This window comes from Oncorhynchus gorbuscha, linkage group LG12 (genome assembly GCF_021184085.1).
Source record: "Oncorhynchus gorbuscha isolate QuinsamMale2020 ecotype Even-year linkage group LG12, OgorEven_v1.0, whole genome shotgun sequence".
Lineage (NCBI taxonomy): Eukaryota > Metazoa > Chordata > Actinopteri > Salmoniformes > Salmonidae > Oncorhynchus > Oncorhynchus gorbuscha.
Window position 1 is genome coordinate 67,538,972 of NC_060184.1, and position 20,741 is coordinate 67,559,712.

General features: G+C 45.3%; 1 protein-coding gene across 5 annotated transcripts; it reads right to left on the bottom strand.

The window, feature by feature from the left end:
* Positions 1-689: 689 nt before the first annotated feature.
* On the bottom strand, positions 690-12,305 carry LOC123991284 (MAP7 domain-containing protein 2-like). Of its 5 annotated transcripts, none has more exons than XM_046292724.1 (13): positions 11,824-12,305; positions 10,263-10,352; positions 8,964-9,053; positions 8,628-8,722; positions 8,429-8,541; positions 6,839-7,035; positions 5,953-6,091; positions 4,695-4,875; positions 4,281-4,385; positions 4,138-4,195; positions 3,590-3,734; positions 3,083-3,404; positions 690-2,973 (listed from the first exon to the last, which is right to left on the bottom strand). In XM_046292724.1, exons 1-12 carry the CDS (start codon positions 12,059-12,061, stop codon positions 3,122-3,124), a joined length of 1,734 nt encoding a protein of 577 aa, XP_046148680.1. In that variant the 5' UTR covers positions 12,062-12,305; the 3' UTR covers positions 690-2,973; positions 3,083-3,121. The 5 variants fall into 5 exon arrangements, with proteins under 5 accessions (XP_046148680.1, XP_046148679.1, XP_046148677.1 ...); XM_046292723.1 differs by having other exon boundaries at positions 3,115-3,404; positions 8,628-8,746; XM_046292721.1 differs by having other exon boundaries at positions 8,628-8,746.
* Positions 12,306-20,741: the final 8,436 nt, after the last annotated feature.

A 20,741-nucleotide genomic window follows, 5' to 3' on the forward strand; every position in this document is an offset into this window, starting at 1 on the left:
AGATTATATTGAAAACAACGTGCTCATAGCTCCAAAAACATCAACAGCAAATCTGCCTTTGACAATGGAAGTAAGCGTAAATGTTTCCAGAAACTCTATGCAAAGTTGTTTCTTCATAGCCCAAGACTAGGGGTGTACTCATTACAGAAACCGTTTAAGAAGCAAAGAGCAAAACAATAGTTTTTATTAGACCAATTCTGGTAGGGCCTGTCCGATTTCGTTCACTTTCCTTCTGTTAAATATTTTTTTTCCAACAGAATCAGGCAGAATGAATACACGCTAGGTGTGTCCCATAGAGATACTTTACCTAGAAATAACCTGTTTTTGCATGGACATTGCCATTTTTTAAAGTAGTCAACTGGGGGTGGTGATTCCTATGGGTTGGGAGGGATCAGCCAATGATCAGAGCATTGGCTTTTTCTTCAAAATGGGTTAACTGGTTTGAACATGGCTTTAAGCTAAATCACTGCCAATCTAGTGGCCACAGTCAAATAATGACGCACACTATTTGGTCCAGCGCTGCAGGTGGCGGTAAATCACCATTATAAAGCTTTATGCTTTTTTCCAAACACAATCGAATAAGAAAATGTACTGAGATTTTCTCATTGAAAAAAGCTGCCCATGCTCTCACCGATGGACCAATACAGAGGTATCTGTTTGTGCCATTGGTTGATAAACAAAGTCCCAAACATGGCTTGATGATGTTTTATTGTTGTTTTTCAGCAGTTAGAACCATGCACCACATCTACAGTTATATATTCTGCCAAGCTGCAGTGACCTCTGTGTTAAGTGACTTTTAGTGAATAATATTCTGACCTTAAGTCTTAAGTTTAACTACATTTTCCCTTAGGATACAATGAATGTTAACAGCTTCTGAAAGCATGAGATAATGAACGAGTACAGAAAGAGAGAGGAAGAGAGATGGACGGAAATACATGTTAACAAATCAAGAGTCCAATGCACAGAAGAAAGCAAAGATAAGTGGACATTCCAGGCCTTTGCCTACTCTAGTCCAGTAATTGAGATACAGTATCATTATTACCGCCATTAATGCACACAATTCAGTGTTCCCCCTCACAGGGTTAGATGGGTCATGAGGAATGATTGACACCTTACACTGCCCTTCAGGGGGAACTGAAACAGATTGAATCAGCGAGGAGAGGGAGCGCACATGCTGAGCTACACCTTACCCCAGAGCAAAGCATAGGCAAGAGTTACAGTAATACCTGACCCAGACAGTTACAGTACAGCGAGAATGTATGATTATAGAATTCACAGCAGTAGTAAACAGCAGACTGAATTGTCCTCTGTAGTGAGATACCATGAGATCTCCATGAGGTAAAGCCACAGTCATAGTGAATATAGCGGTTGCACACCAGAGTCTGTTACAGAGTTGACTGACTGAGTGAGTACACAGACTGGTGAGATACTGTAGGACAGGGTTCTCCAACTTTGGTGCTAGAGAACTACTTGCCTGGCTATGCAGGCTTTTGTTTCAGCCCTGTCCCAAACCCACTTGATTCAACTAATCACCGTCTTCAGTATGAACCATGATCAGTGGAATCAGGTGTGAACGAAAGCCTGCACACGCAGTAGCCCTCCAGAACTGCAGGTGAAGACCCCTGCTGTAGGTTGACTGGTAGTTGCAGCATAAACAGTCCAGTTCAGAGCAGAGGCAAGATAAGGAGAGCAGTGTTTCCAAAGCAGAGATTAGTGTTTTCAGAGCTGTTACACAACCACACCGTGCACACTAACCACACCACAGCTAGCGTACACACAACGAGCCAAAAACACACACCACATCTTTTCAATATCTCCCAACCCTGTAAATAGCTAAAAAATACAACACCATTCACAGTTTTCATTTGTTTTTGCAGAGATTATATTCAGAGATGCTCCAGTCTTCCACATGTGTTTTGATGCACCACTGGTGGACTAAAGCATATCAACTGAGGCCAGACTTTTGTCTTACTATATCATCCACATCTGTAGATGAGTAGGTTTCTCCAGTTGCAGGAGGTTAACATATCTAGACTGGCTAGCTGAGTTCTAAGTACCAATAGTAGTCGAATAGACTCCTGAGTCCTGGCAAACAGTAGTGCAGCACATCAGTGGTGGTGGGATATAACCTTCCACCACTAGAAACACTGACAGACAGAAACTCCAAACAAAGTCGTTACAACCTGACTGTTGCCACTAACCACTGATACAGGGTCAGACTATATTTTAATCTCCCCAATAGTTAGTTATTGAGGGTTAGAAAGAAAGATCTGTGGTTAGGGGCAACTTCTACCTAGAGCTAGTTAACAGCTGTGTGACTATAGTATATACAGGAGGAGGAGAGGTGTTCTCCAATGAAGTTGCTACAGGGTCACATGATCAGTGTTAACCACATAATTAATGCTACAGGAGGATAACACAACCATACTATTACATCACCCTCCTCTCAACACTGACACACCTTTATGCACAATATCATACAGCCAGGACACAGAGAAAAAGCTTTACTTTACCGGGAGAGTATTAACTGTGTGTGTACATGTCAGTGTGTGTGAAGGGGGAATTCAGCGGTAGATATGTTGAGGAGGTTGGTGGCACCTTAATTGGGGAGAATGGCTCATGGTAATGACAGGGGCGGCATTAGTGGAATGGTACCGAATACGTCAGGCACATGGTTTCAAGGTGTTTGATGCCGTTCCCGGACATTATTATGAGCCGTCCTCCCCTCAGCAGCCTCCTGTGGTTGAGTTGTATAGATGAGGGCGAGCCATACATTGAGCGGTTGTTGTTCTCTGTGGAAGCCGGGGGGGGGGGGGTGCATGGGGAGGGTCTCTTCCCTAAAGAGGGGGGTGAGGGCGGAGGTGCAAGGAGCTGGTCTCTCTCTGATGGGGGGGAAGCAGGAGGAGAGGAGAGACCCCCTTGCTGCTCCTAGCTCCTCTTTGCACCCAACAGCCTGTTGTCCTACCCAACGCCCTGGAGGAAGAGGAGAATGAATATTAGAGCAGAGCTGTACAGTGTGTGTTCGTTTGTGAGTTTTTAAAATTTAACCAGGCAAGTCAGTTTAGAACAAATTCTTATTTACAATGACAGCCTTCCCCGGGCCAAACCCGTTACCTGGTTACTAGATGTCCAGTTTGCCAGGGCTAAGGCTGTGGAGAAGTTGGGCGGAGCTTGGGGAGGAGCTAGTGAAGGAGGAGGGGTTATAATCCTGTATCAGCAGGTTCTTGTTGAGGTCTCCCAGGGCTGCAGCACTGCCGGCCTGCAGCATGGGGTAAAGGGACGTTTCTGGCTGGGTGGTGAGATCCAGGAGGTGCTCAAGGGTTTGGGTGTTACTCATGCTGTTTAACCCATCGCTGATGGGAGAGAACTCTTGAACGCTACCCAACTCATCCCTGGACACTGGACTGGGGAGACACACAGTATGAAAAATGAGTGTTAAGAATTGGGGACCTGTGTGTGTGTGTGTGTGTGTGTGTGTGTGTGTGTGTGTGTGTGTGTGTGTGTGTGTGTGTGTGTGTGTGTGTGTGTGTGTGTGTGTGTGTGTGTGTGTGTGTGTGTGTGTGTGTGTGTGTGTGTGTGTGCAGCTCACCTGACGTCCATAGACTGCACCCCGTCAGACAGCTCGTCCCCTCCACAGCTCTTACTCTCCAGGGGTCCCAGCGTGATGATGGGGGACTCGTCCTGATCCAACTCCCTGACATGTCCTGCCTGGCCCCCGTTCACCTCACACACACCTGAGAGAGAGGAGGGGGTTAGACACACCATATTAATAGTAGCTCAAAACCTTAATGCATTAATGGTCAAGAGTCATATATACTGTAAGGCAAACAATACGGTCCTTCTGTAGCTCAGTTGGTAGAGCATGCGCTTGTAACGCCAGGGTAGTGGGTTCGATTCCCGGGACCACCCATACGTAGAATGTATGCACACATGACTGTAAGTCGCTTTGGATAAAAGCGTCTGCTAAATGGCATATATTTCATATATTAATACAACCCAACATACCCTCCTCTCCACCACATGGGGGAGCTGTAACCCTGGCCGGTTCACTGTCTGCTGAGTCACCCTGCAGACAGTACACCCTGTGTATGTGTGTGTGTGTGTTGTGTGTGTGCGCACGCTCTTGTTTGTATATACCTGGGCATAAGGAGTCCGTCTCACTCTTACGTGTCCTCTTCATGATCTCCTCAATCCGCTGTGGATACACACACACACAGGAGTTTAGGAAAACAGCTTAAATGGCAGCGTTCGGGGTAGGGGGGGGGGGTAGGTGTGCTAACCTTCTTCCTCTGCAGTCTCTCCTGCTCCTCCTGTACCTGCAACAGTTCTCTCTCCTGCCTCTTCCTATCTGTCTCCCTGTGAGCACGCAGACACGCCTCCTCTCTCTGCACGCAGACACAAGCAAAACATTAATGCCCTGAACTGATAAGAACTAAGGAAGCTGTGGGTCAGACATAATGTGGGGTCAGATTGCATGAGTCAGCAGAAGTAGGGAGGTTATTCAAGGCTAAAAGCACAATGTAGCAGACAGACCAATATATATAAACCACATGGATTTGAAACTGCTAGCAACATGGCCTTGGAGATATGTATATTTTTATTGACTATCTGTCATTAGACATCTTAGACAGGCCTACATGCTGCAGTAATGCCTCTTTGGTTTGACATTTAACCCCTGAGACTTAACCCCTGACCTCTCGGTCCAGCTGATCCTGCATGTCTTTCCAACGTCTCTCCTTTGTCCTTCTCTCCTCGTCCTCTCTGGTCTTCTTCTCCTCCTCCCACCTCGCTCTCTCCTCCTCCGCTTGTTGTACCTCTCTTGCCTGCTGCTCCAGTGCCTCCTGCTCTCTCCTCTGCTCCTCCTCCACTCTCAGCCTACACACACACACACACACACACACACACACACACACACACACACACACACACACACACACACACACACACACACACACACACACACACACACACACACACACACACACACACACACACACACACACTCAGTGAGAAAACGCACACACCATATATGCACACATGACTGTAAGTCGCTTTGGATAAAAGCGTCTGCTAAATGGCATATATTATTATTATTATTATATACACTCTAAATACCCACATCCTTCTGGCCAGATGCTCTATACCAAGGATCATCAACTAAATTCAGCTGCGGGACGAATTCTTTCTGGAGTGGATGGTCAGGGGGCCAGAACATCATTTCAAATCATTTGTTGTCTGCAAATTGGCCACAAGATATAATATCTGGCTAAAACATATTCATTTCAAGCCTTGCTTACATTTATATACAATCACATATATATTTCTATTATGCGTTGAAACATTTTGGAACAGTTTTCCAAAATTACAATCACTTGGAGATGATTTGCTGGTGTTTTGACATTCTTTAATGTCCTACAAAAAATAGTTTATTTGCTTTTTTGCTCAGAAAACATTGGGAGGCAAATAAAATCACCCGCGGCCTAAATTCAGGCAACCAATTGGGGAACACTGCTCTATTCAAATACTCCACATGGGCTTCCCGAGTGACGCAGCGGTCTAAGGCACTGCATCATGTTTGAGGCGAAACTACAGACCCGGGTTCGATCCCAGGCTGTGTCACAGCCGGCCGTGACTGGGACACCCATGATGCGACGCAAAATTGGCCCAGCGTTTCCCAGGTTAGGGGAGGGTTTGGCGGCCGGGATTTCCTTGTCCCATTGCACTCTAGCGACTCCTTCCGGGTTAAGCGAGCAGTGTGTCAAGTGCGAGCAGTATGTCAAGAAGCAGTGCGGCTTGGCAGGGTTTTGTTTCGGGGGAACACGTGGCTCTCGAAATTCGCCTCTCCCAAGTCCATAGGGGAGTTGCAGCAATGGGACAAGACTGTAACTACCAATTGGATATCACGAAAATTGGGGAGAACAAAAATAAAACAAAAATACTCCACACACACACCTCTCCTCCTCCTGTCGTAGTTTGTCCTCCTGTTCTTTCTGTATTCTGGCCAGACGACGCCTCTCAGCCAACAGTCTAGAAGCCTCCTCCGCATCCATTGTCCCGGCAACGTTCCTGCCTGTGGGCGTACCTGGAGACTCTGAGAGGAGAAGGAGGGAAGCAGTGGGAGAGAGACAGATATGACTTGGGGTACAGCAGACACTGATGAAAGCAGTTCTCTGAAGCGTTCTGTTCTCTCCTCTCGTCTAGGGTGGCTCAGGTTACAGACCTCTCTCTCCATCCACCTCTCTCTCCTCTCCTCTAGGGTGGCTCAGGTTACAGACCTCTCTCTCCATCCACCTCTCTCTCCTCTCCTCTAGGGTGGCTCAGATTACAGACCTCTCTCTCCATCCACCTCTCTCTCCTCTCCTCTAGGGTGGCTCAGGTTACAGACCTCTCTCTCCATCCACCTCTCTCTCCTCTCCTCTAGGGTGGCTCAGGTTACAGACCTCTCTCTCCATCCACCTCTCTCTCCTCTCCTCTAGGGTGGCTCAGGTTACAGACTAGGGTGGCTCTCTCTCCATCCACCTCTCTCTCCTCTCCTCTAGGGTGGCTCAGGTTACAGACCTCTCTCTCCATCCACCTCTCTCTCCTCTCCTCTAGGGTGGCTCAGGTTACAGACCTCTCTCTCCATCCACCTCTCTCTCCTCTCCTCTAGGGTGGCTCAGGTTACAGACCTCTCTCTCCATCCACCTCTCTCTCCTCTCCTCTAGGGTGGCTCAGGTTACAGACCTCTCTCTCCATCCACCTCTCTCCTCTCAAGGGCAGAGCATATCAGCGGTGAATTCTGAGCTCACTGATCATCTCTCTAACTGCTCAAACACGCACACACACACACACACCTTACCTGCCGCAAGGTCTCTGCTGGAGGACTTGGAGGTCTTCTTCTCTGGTGTGTCCAGCTTAGAGGACTTCCTCTCCAGGTTTCCATGACCCCTGGCCTCCTGGTTGGCCTCAGTTATCGGGGTTCGCTGGCGGAGGGGGGAGGGAGGATACTGTCCCGGAGAGCAGGGGGACTGGGCGCGACTCTTAGTTGACCTCACCCTGTAATAACAATCAACTTTCATTCAGTGGTGAGTATTCATGGGTGCCAAGGGAAGCCAGGCTTCCCCAAATATTTCACCAATAAAAACAATACATTTCGATTCTGAATCTCACCGGAGAAATCATCCAAGTGAGGGAAACAGTGTATCTGATGTTGTCTGGACCAAAAGAGTATAACATGTTGCTGCAGTAGCATTTGATTGATTGATGCCAGCAAGCATTTGGCCTTCCTTGATAAAAAACATTAGAAAATAATTAGCTAATCAGCATTGAGCTGAGCTCAACTGGGGGTTGTCCTGGTGCAGAAAAACACCCCAAGGGAGGCCAGTGTGAATTTGGCTTCACACCAATCAAATAACTTCCTAAGCAAAACGTCATTTTCAATGTGTTTCTGGTCTGCTTGTGTTGATGTCCTGCAGTAGCTAGCTTGCTAAATCGTCCCTTTCCTAAGCCATGGATGGAGATGTGGATTTGGATTGTGGTTTTGACTTAGTCCTCTGTACAGGCCAATGATTATGACGGTGATTCTGATCTACCCATAAATGAACATGTTGTGCCACTGGCCTGCCGATTGAAGTTCAATATGTAGCCTAGTAGACTCACGTTAACTAGCTAGCTAACTTAGCTGGTTCATTGTTGCCCATGTCAGGAAGTTAGGCTAGCAAATATTTTAGCTAGGTAGCCTATGAAAACAAAAACTAAAAGTATGTATGACAGAGCCATAGAACATAGACCGTTTTGCCAACACACGTGTGCATACACACGGACATAAATCAGTACCATGGACAGCCACATGATATTTAGAAACATTGTTTGGACTAAATTGTTTTTGATATTTTTAAGTTTGTTTTCAGTGTATTAAACTAAGCATATATAGCCTTGTTGATGTTTAAATTGAAATTGTGCTGGAATAGTGGAGGCAGTGCTCCTGTTGTCTTTGTGCTGACTTGCAGTAACTCTGTGGTTCTAAATCAGTAGTTGTTTAGTAAACTGTCGAAAACATTAACATGCTTGACCAAGCTGCAGGTCATATAACTGTTTGTTTCATGCATTATTTGCTTTGTGGACGTCACCGGACAGATGTTGCTCTCTGGTTTTTGATGAAACAAACATATGTGTAGTTGACTTGTCTTTTTGCTGTGACGACCTTATTGTAAATCATGATGGCGTATGAACAAATAACACAATTATCACAATATAGGTTGTATTATGTCTTTTTTTACTGGCTTGGCTTGCTCAGGGATTTTACTCAAGGACCCTTACTGCTTTAATTGAACCTTTCATACAACCTTGCAGTACTTAACAATAAGCACAATAACAAGGTCAGCAACGGCCCACAACACTCCCACAATGTTCAGATAACCTATGTGTGTGCAACTGCACGTTTCCGTACCTTTTGGGCGTGCCCAGTCCTTTGCTCTGGGCTCTGGGGGAGGAGCTTCGGGTCGGAGATTCAAGGCGTCTCATTGAAGAGTCAGTCAGACAGGGGGCGGGGCCTCTCTCTGTCTAAAAACACAACAGAAGAAGTCAGGTTTTGCTCAGAATTCTAATGTGGTAATGTAAATGCATGTACAAACACACATGGTACCGACTGTGGGTGTTTTGGGGGTCTTGTCCTCCGGGGGCCCATTACTGGTCTTCCTGGAGGGGGAACCTTTGTAGGCCGGCCGCTGGGGGCTTGGGGACGCTAAACGAGGGGACACACCACACACTGCATAGTCATAGGGCAGGCAAAGAGACGGACAACGAAGAAACACCAACAGAGGGGTGCAGAGAAATACATAAAAGAGAGTCATACTGTTGCTTGGCAACACTAGACACACGTCCTCATGAATCGACACACACACACACACACACACACACACACACACACACACACACACACGCACACGCACACGCACGCACGCACAGCGGGCGCACACACACACCTCTATCTGGTGAGTGCAGGGAGGCTGAAGAGTTGGAGAGCCGTTTGGTGATTGGCTGGTCCGAGGAGGGCGGTGTCAGGAAGTCACACACTGCAGCGAGATGCATGATGGGAGAAAGAGTCAGAAGTTCCACCCCATAGGGACATGAAGAGGTATGAGTCATCTTTAACCACTAATACTGAATTCACATTATCTACCCTCATCCTAGATGTGTGAACTCATTCACTTCCGCTCATGGGGAAGGTTAAGAATGGGCTGAAATATGGTGGAAAATCTTAATTGCTTACACCAATCTTCACGAGAGAGAGATGAGTGCACACTTCAGGGAGGTAGGTAGAGAAAATAGCTAAGGTCAGATATGTCTATCTGTGATTAGGGCCAACTTGTACCTGGAGCAACAGTGACACAAATCACATTACACACAAATACGAGACACACAACACGCTTTACAAACACACACCACGAGAACACTCCAACTAAAATGTCACTCCGGTTAGTGAACAGACCATTCAACCAATAAAACACAACACACTCACTATCTAAAACACACAACTATGCCACAAATTCACACACAACAAACCATCAATCCCACCAAACACACACTGATTGGGCTTCAGTTTGACTTCAGTCTTATATATTAAGAGACTAATGCATGTTCCATATTTACATGGATACACAAGGATACACAGACCGTCTAGCACAAAGGAGAGAGGAGGGTTTTAACCAGACTGCTGCATATCCTATAAAGTGTGTGTGTTTGGTTAGACTGCTACAGGGGCAGACTGCTACAGATCCTGATTGGGGGGTGGGTAGTAGTTGGACCCCCTACTGTGAACACTGTATGTGCATCACCAAGCGTCGCCATAGGCCAGACAGACAGGAAGTACATAAACTCTTTGTTCTGATTGGGCAAGGAGGGGGGTCTGACGGACCCCAAAGACCAAAGGGAGACAATAAACACACACACACAGACATTTACTTGATGTGTGGGGAACACAACCATAAGCATATTCACAAACACACAAACACTCCCATGCAGGAAGGCAGCAGAACTCACAGCAAAACACAAAACTCATACCAATGAGATGGGACATAGGCTACTTGGGCCAAAATATAAAAAATGTGAATACGGACAATAGAATACAATGTAATATTTTATTGCCCAGAAGGGGGAATAACGGTCTTGCACTGGCAACACAAAGCATAACATACATGCAGCCACACAACAACAGCACATGTACGGTATATACACACACATGCAGGCAGCGGATCACGCTAAGGGTGTCAGGCGGTCTGTACCATTCCTGGATTGGTTGGGGCTGGCAGCGGAGGCGGGATGATGAGGCAGAGCTGAGCCAATAGCATGAGAGGGCGGGGTCTTAGGGTGACCTGGTAGCAGGTGTGTCAGAGCGGAGAAAGCAAAGCGTTACACACGCACCTGGGCATAACAATCATACACACACACCCGAGTGTTGAATTTATACTCACTTCTGTACTGCGTACACAAACCTACGTGGCGCATTTGTATACACGCACACACCTATGAGTCTCTGACACACGCACGCGGTGCACTGCAGTCAGACTGGAGCTGTGTAATCTGATATCCTGCATGATGCAGCATCAACTGATCTCAGTTCAGATCTACCGTCCATCCGCTGGTTATAACCCCAGTGAAATATACTTTTGATCAGTAATTGAAGAAGAATAGAATGGGTGCTGATTCTCCAGGATTTACCAGCGTTTGTACTCTAGAGACGCTATTCTGTAGGATTCTATAAGGTATTGTTGAAGAATGTGGTAGCCTGTGTATTCTATAAGAGGGGCCGATTCTCCACTTCATCCTAGGCCTGATGAGGTGTGTGAATAATTGATTGCATTATGAATGCGTCACAGAGTCTGGTTACTGCTCCAGTACTGCTCACTGATGGGAGCGTCATCGCTGAAAACAAATAAACGCACGCACGCACGCACGCACTCACACACACATACCATGAAAATACACAGATAAAGATACAAATGCAATTGCAAATCCTATAATACCCTTAGCCTTAACAGTGCCATAACATCAGGCCTAGACATATGACAAGGGGTGTGTGTGTAGAGAGAGAGAGACAGACACTAATGCAACAATGGATGTTTACATACGCAGTAAATATCGCGTCAATGTGTGTGTGTGTGGTTAGATACGTATTTCAGGCCCCTCCCAGGAATCAGGCCTGTTTCCCAACGCACACACACTACTGAGGGAGTGTAGCAGCATTTCACAGAAACAGAGATATGCCCAACACACACAGGATTCCTCAGCTAAACTCACACCTGTAACAGCAGGGTAAACGACAGTGACACAGACAGAATTCTCTTATCATCACAGAGTAATGTTATGAGCCATAATACTATTGGCCCACACACACACACAGCAGCCTCTCCCAAGCTGATGAGTTTAAGACAAAGCGTTGTCCTCCCCTGCATTGCAGCCTCCACACCCTTTTCCTCTTTCTGTCCTCCCCCTCTCTCTCTCTGGTCTCTGTCCTCCGTCTCTCACCCCTCATTTCTCTCCTTATTGTCCTTTATCTCTCATTCACCTGCCCCCATTATCTTTATCTTCATCCATCCCTCCCCTCTCTTCACTAGTTTCCTTTTCCGTGTAGCTGTCCTAAACTGTCCCCATCCTTTCCCCCATCCTGAACACATCCCATCAACCCCTGTCCTCTCTCTCTTCCTTTGTCCCCCCTCACACACACACGTCATCCCATACCTCCTAAACCTCCATACCTCCTGTCAATCTCTCCCCTCCCCCTCCCGGTCTCTCCCTCCGGTTTGACTCCCATGCCCCCACCCTCCTCCTCCCCAGTGTACTCACCCTCTCCCCCTCCAGGCGGTCCTCCCCAGGTCCAGCGTTTAGGCCTGTTCTCCATAGAGTCTCTGCTGTCCTCCCCCATCAGTCTCTCCCTCTCTCCCCCTCTCTCCCGTCTTCTCACCAAGGCCTCCAGTCTCTCCTGTTCGTTACGTTCCAAAACGGGGAAAAATAGACACTCTCTCACAGAGCCGTCGCTACGACGACGAACACCCGGTGATGCACATGGAGACGGCTGCGCCATGGTTACCAGAGCAACTGCAGCCTCGCCACTTTTTCTCTCCTCCAAGTGTGTCAGTTCGTTCAATCACTCACACTGTATGCTGCTCACTGATAAATATACCAGAGTCTCAGACTCGCTATCTATCCCTCTCTATCTATCCCTGTCTCCACCGGTGTCTGCCGCTCCCTCTAGGTAGCTCTGTTTCTCTCGCTCTTGCTCTGTCACTCTCTCCCTCCCCTCACTTGTTCACTCCACCCTTTCTCTCTCTGCTCACCTCTTTCTCCCTAGATTCTCTCTCCTACCCCTCCCTTTTTTCTCTCTCTTCCCACTCCCCTTTTGCCCCCCTAATAACTGATTCTATTTGAGGAAGCATTTAGCCAGCTATAGGGACAACATATAACCTCTACTTCGTTCCCCAGACACGTCATAGGGACATATACACACACAGAGTGTACTCTATGGTACTGACACAGGTTGCATTTGTCACATCGCAGATGCTCTTTTTTCCTTTGTTTTCTCCACTCTTTTCCTTTGTTTTCTCCACTCTTTTCCTTTGTTTTCTCCACTCTCTTCCTTTGTTTTCTCCACTCTCTTCCTTTGTTTTCTCCACTCTCTTCCTTTGTTTTCTCCACTCTCTTCCTTTGTTTTCTCCACTCTCTTCCTTTGTTTTCTCCACTCTCTTCCTTTGTTTTCTCCACTCTCTTCCTTTGTTTTCTCCACTCTCTTCCTTTGTTTTCTCCACTCTCTTCCTTTGTTTTCTCCACTCTCTTCCTTTGTTTTCTCCACTCTCTTCCTTTGTTTTCTCCACTCTCTTCCTTTGTTTTCTCCACTCTCTTCCTTTGTTTTCTCCACTCTCTTCCTTTGTTTTCTCCACTCTTTTCCTTTGTTTTCTCCACTCTCTTCCTTTGTTTTCTCCACTCTCTTCCTTTGTTTTCTCCACTCTCTTCCTTTGTATTCTCCACTCTCTTCCTTTGTTTTCTCCACTCTCTTCCTTTGTTTTCTCCACTCTCTTCCTTTGTATTCTCCACTCTCTTCCTTTGTTTTCTCCACTCTCTTCCTTTGTTTTCTCCACTCTCTTCCTTTGTATTCTCCACTCTCTTCCTTTGTATTCTCCACCCTCTTCCTTTGTATTCTCCACTCTCTTCATTTGTTTTCTCCACTCTCTTCCTTTGTATTCTCCACTCTCTTCCTTTGTATTCTCCACTCTCTTCCTTTGTGTTCTCCACTCACTCCCTCCTTTCCTCCAACCCTCCCTCCATCGTTCCATCTATCCCTCCTTCCTTCTTCATCTGCTCAGTGACTGTATTTCTCTGGTGGGTTAACTCCTGCATGTCTGGACTACTGAGATCTACAGCAGAGAGAGAGAGAGAGACAGAGGCTCTGATGTCATTTACCAGAGACAGACAGACACACACACACACACACACACTCTCATTTCAATCAATCTCCTATACATATTTCAATTCACATGCATTGCATGAGCTGCTGTAAATCTTATGTACAAGTTGTTGGGTATCTTAAGTATGTTGGGGGAAAGGCTGCAGTATTCTCTGTGAGGAAGGGAAAGCCCCACCTCAGATTGGGAGAGAAAGAGGGACTCGCACACACCACTGCAGGAGAGGAGAAGGGGAGGAGGGAGGGATGGGTGAGGGGGATGAAGATCAATAAGAGAGAAGAAAAGAGAGAGATAGCGATAAAGAGATCCAGAGAGATAGAGGGAAGCCGAGGGTGGGGGAGAGGGAGAAAGAGGCAGAGGGGGAGGAGAGGTAGAGAGAGAGAGAGGGGAGAGAGAGAGAGTCATCTGAGGTGATAGCGGACAATATCGCTACGGCAACCCAGAACCCGACCAGTGCCAGGACTAAAATAGAACCTCCACAGAGTTCTACAGCAGAACACACACACACCTAAATAACCAGAGACAGAGTTCTACAGCAGAACACACACACACCTAAATAACCAGAGACAGATTAATCAACAGTGTTTTTTATCAATACATTAACTCATATTGTTTGCATATCTAATTGATAATTCTGCAGTAATCAACCAACATCAATTCTATAGGCTACCACTGGCCTCATATCCTATCACATCCTATTGTATCATATGGAAACTCTATCTGGTCCTACACATAATCAAATATTCATATCCATGTGTGTGTGACAGATATATATCATGTATTGTCTGATTCCAGGAAATGACACATGATACGTCAACGATGATATCATGGTGCAGCCACAGAGACCGCCCAATCATTAATCTATTAATATAAACGGGAGAGTCTGTCTGCAATGATGGGCTGTCTCCCAATCAATTTCAAATCATCAGTTGAGATGTTCACCATTAAAGCACATCTAATCTAACCCAACAGGCAGACCATACTCAGCCCAAATCGGAGAGAGAGCGAGAGAGAGGTAAACAGGGTGTGGGGGAGTTGGAAGGAGTCGTTGAGGACAAAAATAACGAGGGTGCATAGTAGTTTGACCTCTGACCTTCTCCTCCTCTTCCTGCTGTTGTCTCCTCTCCTCTCTTTTTTTCTGCTCCTCCATCCGAAAAACGCTCCAGCTGCTGCTCTTTATCACGCAGGAACTCTCCTAGGTCTCTACACACACACACACACAGTTCATATTGGTTTATTGAATGTGTGTGCGACTCATACCCTGACTCTTCTTTGTCTCCTCCCTCTCACTAGCTGCACTCTGTCCAGCCGCGGTGACCCTTACACACGAGGACGAGAGAAGATAGAGAGTCAGTGAGCACATAGAAGGCAATTATGAACAGAAGAGAAACTCAGAGCAGGTGTTTCATACTTATTTAACATCAGTGGAGAGGTTGAAGTATACTGTTGCTGAATGAACAACGAACTACAGTACATCAGCCAGTATTAGAGGTAGCTACACAGACGTGGATAGCATTTTAGTCCAGGAGTAGATAGCTTAGCTTGGTCTCTGTTAAGAAACAGATAAGTATGATGCTACAGGGGGCTTACTTGCTGGACAGTTGCGATTGGACGACAGGCGAGAAGGGGACATGTGCCCATTGGTGAGTGGCCTTCTCCTGGTGATGTAAGGCAAGGTCATGACTGCTCATTGGAGGGTAGAATCAGTACCACACTTGACACACACACAGAGGCCAGAGCTAATGCTTAGGCTTTTGCTCAGTAGGCTCACACAGTCAATCTTTACACACGCATGTGACAAGGGTACGATTCCATAGAAATATATTTTCTAAGTTTGATTTCTGGTCAGTAAGACATCAAATTTCCCTAGATGATTCCTGACCCTGTCTGTGTGTAGGGGGGAAGAGACACACATCCAGCTGACCTGGGGGTCATCCCTCCATGTCAGGGTCAGACAGACAGCTCTATAAACCTGCTGTCAATCTGTTGTAGCTAGAGGTCAACACTGTCAATCAACACATAAACTACGAAACAAGAGGAGCTGGAGGGTCTTGTCTATGCTCAAACACACACATAGATGCACACTTACTATATATGCAGACTATATGCACACAGCACGCAATGAGCAAGTGTTTTTTTTACTTTCATAAGATATGTAAATGCATGCAGAGTCAGATCTGCCCCACAGCTTATGTTAAGAGATAACTCACACACTTTTAACATCAAGACATCCAAACATTTGCTAAACACTCCCTATGTCAGGTGAGTTATAGTAACATTCTCTAGTCACAAACATACCGATTCTTTAATCAATACAGACATATTTCATTTCAATTTAAAGCATTTAGGCTACAGCAAAAGAAGAGCAATTTAATAGAGAAAAAAAGTATCCCCTAATAATATTGTTATCCCAAGACTAGTCTCAAAACACCCGCCTGTAACTCCTGAGCCCTCAACATCATCATCTCACCTGTCACCTCGTGCTGAGCACCGGGTGTGACTGTGGTCATCTCTGTTCCCTCCACTCCTGTCCCTGTGTCTGTTCCGGTGTTTGGATGCCTCCCGATTCCTGCCGGCCGCTGCAGAACAGCAGTAACAAATCAAATCAGCCTGAATACGACTGCAGCAAAACCGTACGGAGAGAGATACATGGCAGAGAAACAGAGTTTGAGAGTAGAGGGAGGCCAAAAAGAGAGACACCAACAAGAGAAGTGAATATTTGACTGTCTTCGAATGGAATTGAAGTCCCGCCATCTGATGAACTTGACCTCTTTTGATTTTTAATTAGCTTATTTTTGCTAATGACAGTTTAAACCATATTGGCTTGGTTTGTCTACGAGTTTAAGTCACAGAAGAGCAAACGTACCAGGCATGCACCCGAAAGCACTGCATTACGTCATTATTTACATCAGAGTGTACGCATGTCTGGTCAGTGGTCTGTCTCTTTCACACACACACACACACACACACACACACACACACACACACACACACACACACACACACACACACACACACACACACACACACACACACACACACACACACACACACACACACACACACACACACACACACACACACAGCCTTCCAGAGGTTTATTCATAGATTAAAAATAGAGCTGAGGAAAAATCAAATAACAACAAGCTGTTAGAATCAGCAGGAGGGTCTATGATAAAGATGTTGGGGAAAATACTCCCATAATGGAGAACATAAAAGGGTTGAGAGAGACCAACTGACAAGAAAGAAGCCAAAGGGAAAACAGGCTTTAGGCCCTGGTGTAGGGCTAGAGAGAATGGTGCAATTGTGACCCACGATTCAGGGAGTTCCTGCATGTAGGCATTCCTTCATCTGCAGGAATCCCTCTCTATACTTCTATTGGTCCATTTTTAAGCTAGTCAAGCAGGAGGTGGGGGTGTTCCAGTACAGTAGGTTTTGTACAGTAGGTTGCATAATGTTGGATGCCAACTGCCGATTAACCCCACAGAATATGAAGAAGAGGCGAGTGCAACAACGGTAGAAAGTGGCCCCCCCCGCCTGTTGGGCACTGTTTTCCCACAGTTCTGTTAATGATGTTGAGGGCAGTTCTGTTAATGATGGTGAGGGCAGGCAAAGGACACCGTCTACTGGTGTCTCCCGCTGTAGGCTAACTAGCAGGCAGAATTCCTGTGCAGGGGAGGCGGGAGCAAAGGACACTGTCTACTGGTGTCTCCCGCTGTAGGCTAGCTAGCTAGCAGGCAGAATTCCTGTACAGGGGAGGCGGGAGCAAAGGACACTGTCTACTGGTGTGTCCCGCTGTAGGCTAGCTAGCTAGCAGGCAGAATTCCTGTACAGGGGAGGCGGGGGCATAAAACTCAGATAATACTTTTATTTCTCTTTTTACCAATATTCAAAAGTGTCACACAAGCATGAAGATGTAGTTCTCAAGGCAGGTATTCATGCAGGAACCAATGAGATGCTTGAGGCTGGGGGCGTTCCTGAAGGCACAGGAATGCTCACAAGCAAAAACACCCCAATTGCAGCTGCAATCACACACTCCTGGGGCTAAAGGCAAACAGGGGCCACAGGCATGGTTATGCCTGCAGAGGCTGTTGCGGCACAAAGTTTGGCTCCATAAAAATATTTATGGAGCCCTGTGGTCGTTGGGAAAACATGTGCTGAAAATTAAAACATGTAGCAATAGCCTGGGCTTAATGCACTAGATGTGTTTTTATATGTGACCATTGACTTATAATTACATTACACAGGCTGGCTATTATAGTCCCCTATGTAGTCGTTTGGTCACGGTGCTGCAATTGACCATTTCTGGGGTGGGATTAATTTAAATGCAATTTACAGGTTCTTTCAGACTTCCGTTTCACGCAGAAATCGGATTATGCATTCTTTCCAATGTTTTAGGCTAATACTGGTCATGAAAACGCACACAACATTTTTACCAAGGTCTGATTGCCTATAGAAAACGTGATGCGCAAGAGCTGCAGGGTATATGACACCGGCAGTGAGTCGAGGCAATTGGGTCTCATAGGGGTGTGTCATTCGGAACAGCGACACAATTAAACGTTCACACATGCGCGTGTCAGATCCTATCTGTTGCCCTGGATAAAGAAAATGAGACAAGGCATCTGCCATTTTGAGAAAGGGTTTGTTCACGCTACATTTCTGAAGCAGAAATAGTATAAGATGGGGAGAAGTTAGAGTGAACAGATATCCAGTCGAGTAGGCCTACAGCTTGACTTAATTTGGCTCAGTATTGTGAAAAGTGTCAAATATGTATATTCTATTCTCTCCTGCTGCATCATCCCAAATCTGACCGTGACGAAACGGTCCGCATACACAGGCTCTGTTTGCTCCTAGCATAACTCATTTTGCTCCTAGGCGAAGCGATATGGAGCCCCGTTTGGGTCTTTGTGTGTCAAAAAAGATACGTCAAATAACAGTATTTGACCAATCAGGACCCGAATGACTGCACGTCACATAATTTAACACGTTCATGATTTGTTACGTAGTTGTTACACATGGATTACGCTTTCACTCGTGTTACATATGCCACAGCGAATCACCGAAATGTATGCTATGATGCTGGTAAAGTTTTGACGCACCTGCCGCACTAGCGCAGACACACCTCCCCAAACTCTGGACAGTGCTGGTCATATAAAAAGCCAGCTAGCTGATGGATGCAAACAATGATTAAAAAAAAAACAGTTTTAGCTAAATATCTAGCTAGGTGCCATCATCTAAAATATTTTATTTGATTAGTAGTGGTCGGACCCACCTATGTGAAGCTAGACACAATAAGTATTACACAGGTGGAATTTGCGTTTCGCCTTCAAAATAAAAGTATCATTCAAAGTGATACAAATAGTGGTATCATGCCATAATGGAATAGATAATGCTAAACGAGTTTGGAATGTTCTTATATAAATTAAACAAAATACAATCATTTTTTTAATTAGAAAAAAAAATCTGTTCAAATCAACTGGATGTATTATACTTTAGAATTGCATTGGGGGCATACTTATTTCACTGTACAGCCTTACCTATGGATTGTGGATAGCTCACAATAAGAGCTATGACGTTAATGTTCTCTGGGTGTCACTGTGTAGACTGATACTCCATGTCATTGAGACATGGAGTATCAGTCTACACAGTGACACCCAGAGAACATTAACGTCATAGCTCTTATTGTGAGACATTGAAACCACTGTGAATTGAGCCACATTTGTATTGAACACTATTCCATAAGGAAAAACAATACAATGTGGATGTTTTGGAGCTTGATAACTCAAGGACTTTGGGGAAAAAAAGCACTTGGGTACTGAGTAGACTGATACCCCATTTCATTGATCCCCAATCCTTAGGTAAGGCTGTACAACGCAATATGAATGTCAATACACACAATAGGCTGACTGGAGAGTTGATTTCACACAGTCAGTCCTGCAATAAGAGCCAGGATACTAATATAAACACTTCACAGTTCTGTGGGTTTCTCCCAGTAGATTGATACCCCATTTCATTGCTCCACATTACAACACAAACTTGTTCAACATTATCTAGTCTAAATATGTCATGATTCCACAAATTGTAACCTTCTGCGTCACTTTCAAATATGGACTTTTATTTTGAAGACAAAACGCAAATTCCACTATTGTGGCTAAAGACCTTTGCTTGAAAAACAAAAAACGGCCATATTACTGTTTGTCCCTTTTGAGCAACCATGGCAACAACATCGCCAGAAACACTTCCTCAAAATAGTCCAAATGTATCTAGGATAAATCAAGAAATCTGTCATTAATTTCTACGTTTTTCCCAGGAGTTCTTAGATGTACAATTGTGCGACTAAGATGCTTGGTGCAGTATTTCTCAAGTGAAAAAAATGTGCATGACAACTTGTCATCTCATTGACTGCATTCCAAACACTTAAGACACACCCTCTCACCTCAACCATCAAATTAAGTGGACACTTCTGATGACATATCATGACGTCTGACGGAGTATACACTTGCAGAAATTCGTCACTCGTTCGTCCCGTGATGATTGTGTTTTCAGCCACCGGTAGCTTGTGGGTGCTTTATATGCGCTGTCAATTACGCTTGCATGTCTACTTATATTAACTATATCATTATTAATATACGCCTACTGTATGATAGCTAATTATTTTGTTAGCTAACTAACGTTAACCTACCTCGCTACTTCTGAAGGACAATTTTTTGTTTCTACAATTTCCAAAAGTTAACCAAACAAAAACATAATTACTTTTATGAGACGTGTTTATGCATTAGTAGCACAATTTCTAACTTGTGTATTTCATTTAACTAGGCAAGTCAGTTACGAACAAATTCTTATTTACAATGACGGCCTACCAAAAGGCCTCAACTCTTTATCAACAAAAATGATTTTCAAATAAACCAAATTTATCAACACAGTAGGCATAAATATTTCCTAACGATATCACAACTTAAATATAGCCTACTTACTTACTCACTCAGTTGGATCAAGGACATCTTGGTAATTATTTTCATCATCTCTAAGGGACAAACACTCGAAAATCGCTTCTGCTGAATGTCTGTCACTGCCGAGCTAACAAATACCGTGCTAGTCTCTCACTCTATGAACGATCACTGCTATCCGGATTCCTTGGGACATCCATACCCTGAACCTTAAACTAACACTAAACTTAACCATTTTACATTTACACTTGATAGGAGGTAGGGACGTCCCAAGAATTCAGAATAGCAAGGACCCTCTGGGAAAGCCTATGAACCTCTATATTCGACTGAAAGTCGTGGACACAACTCTTATTGGCTG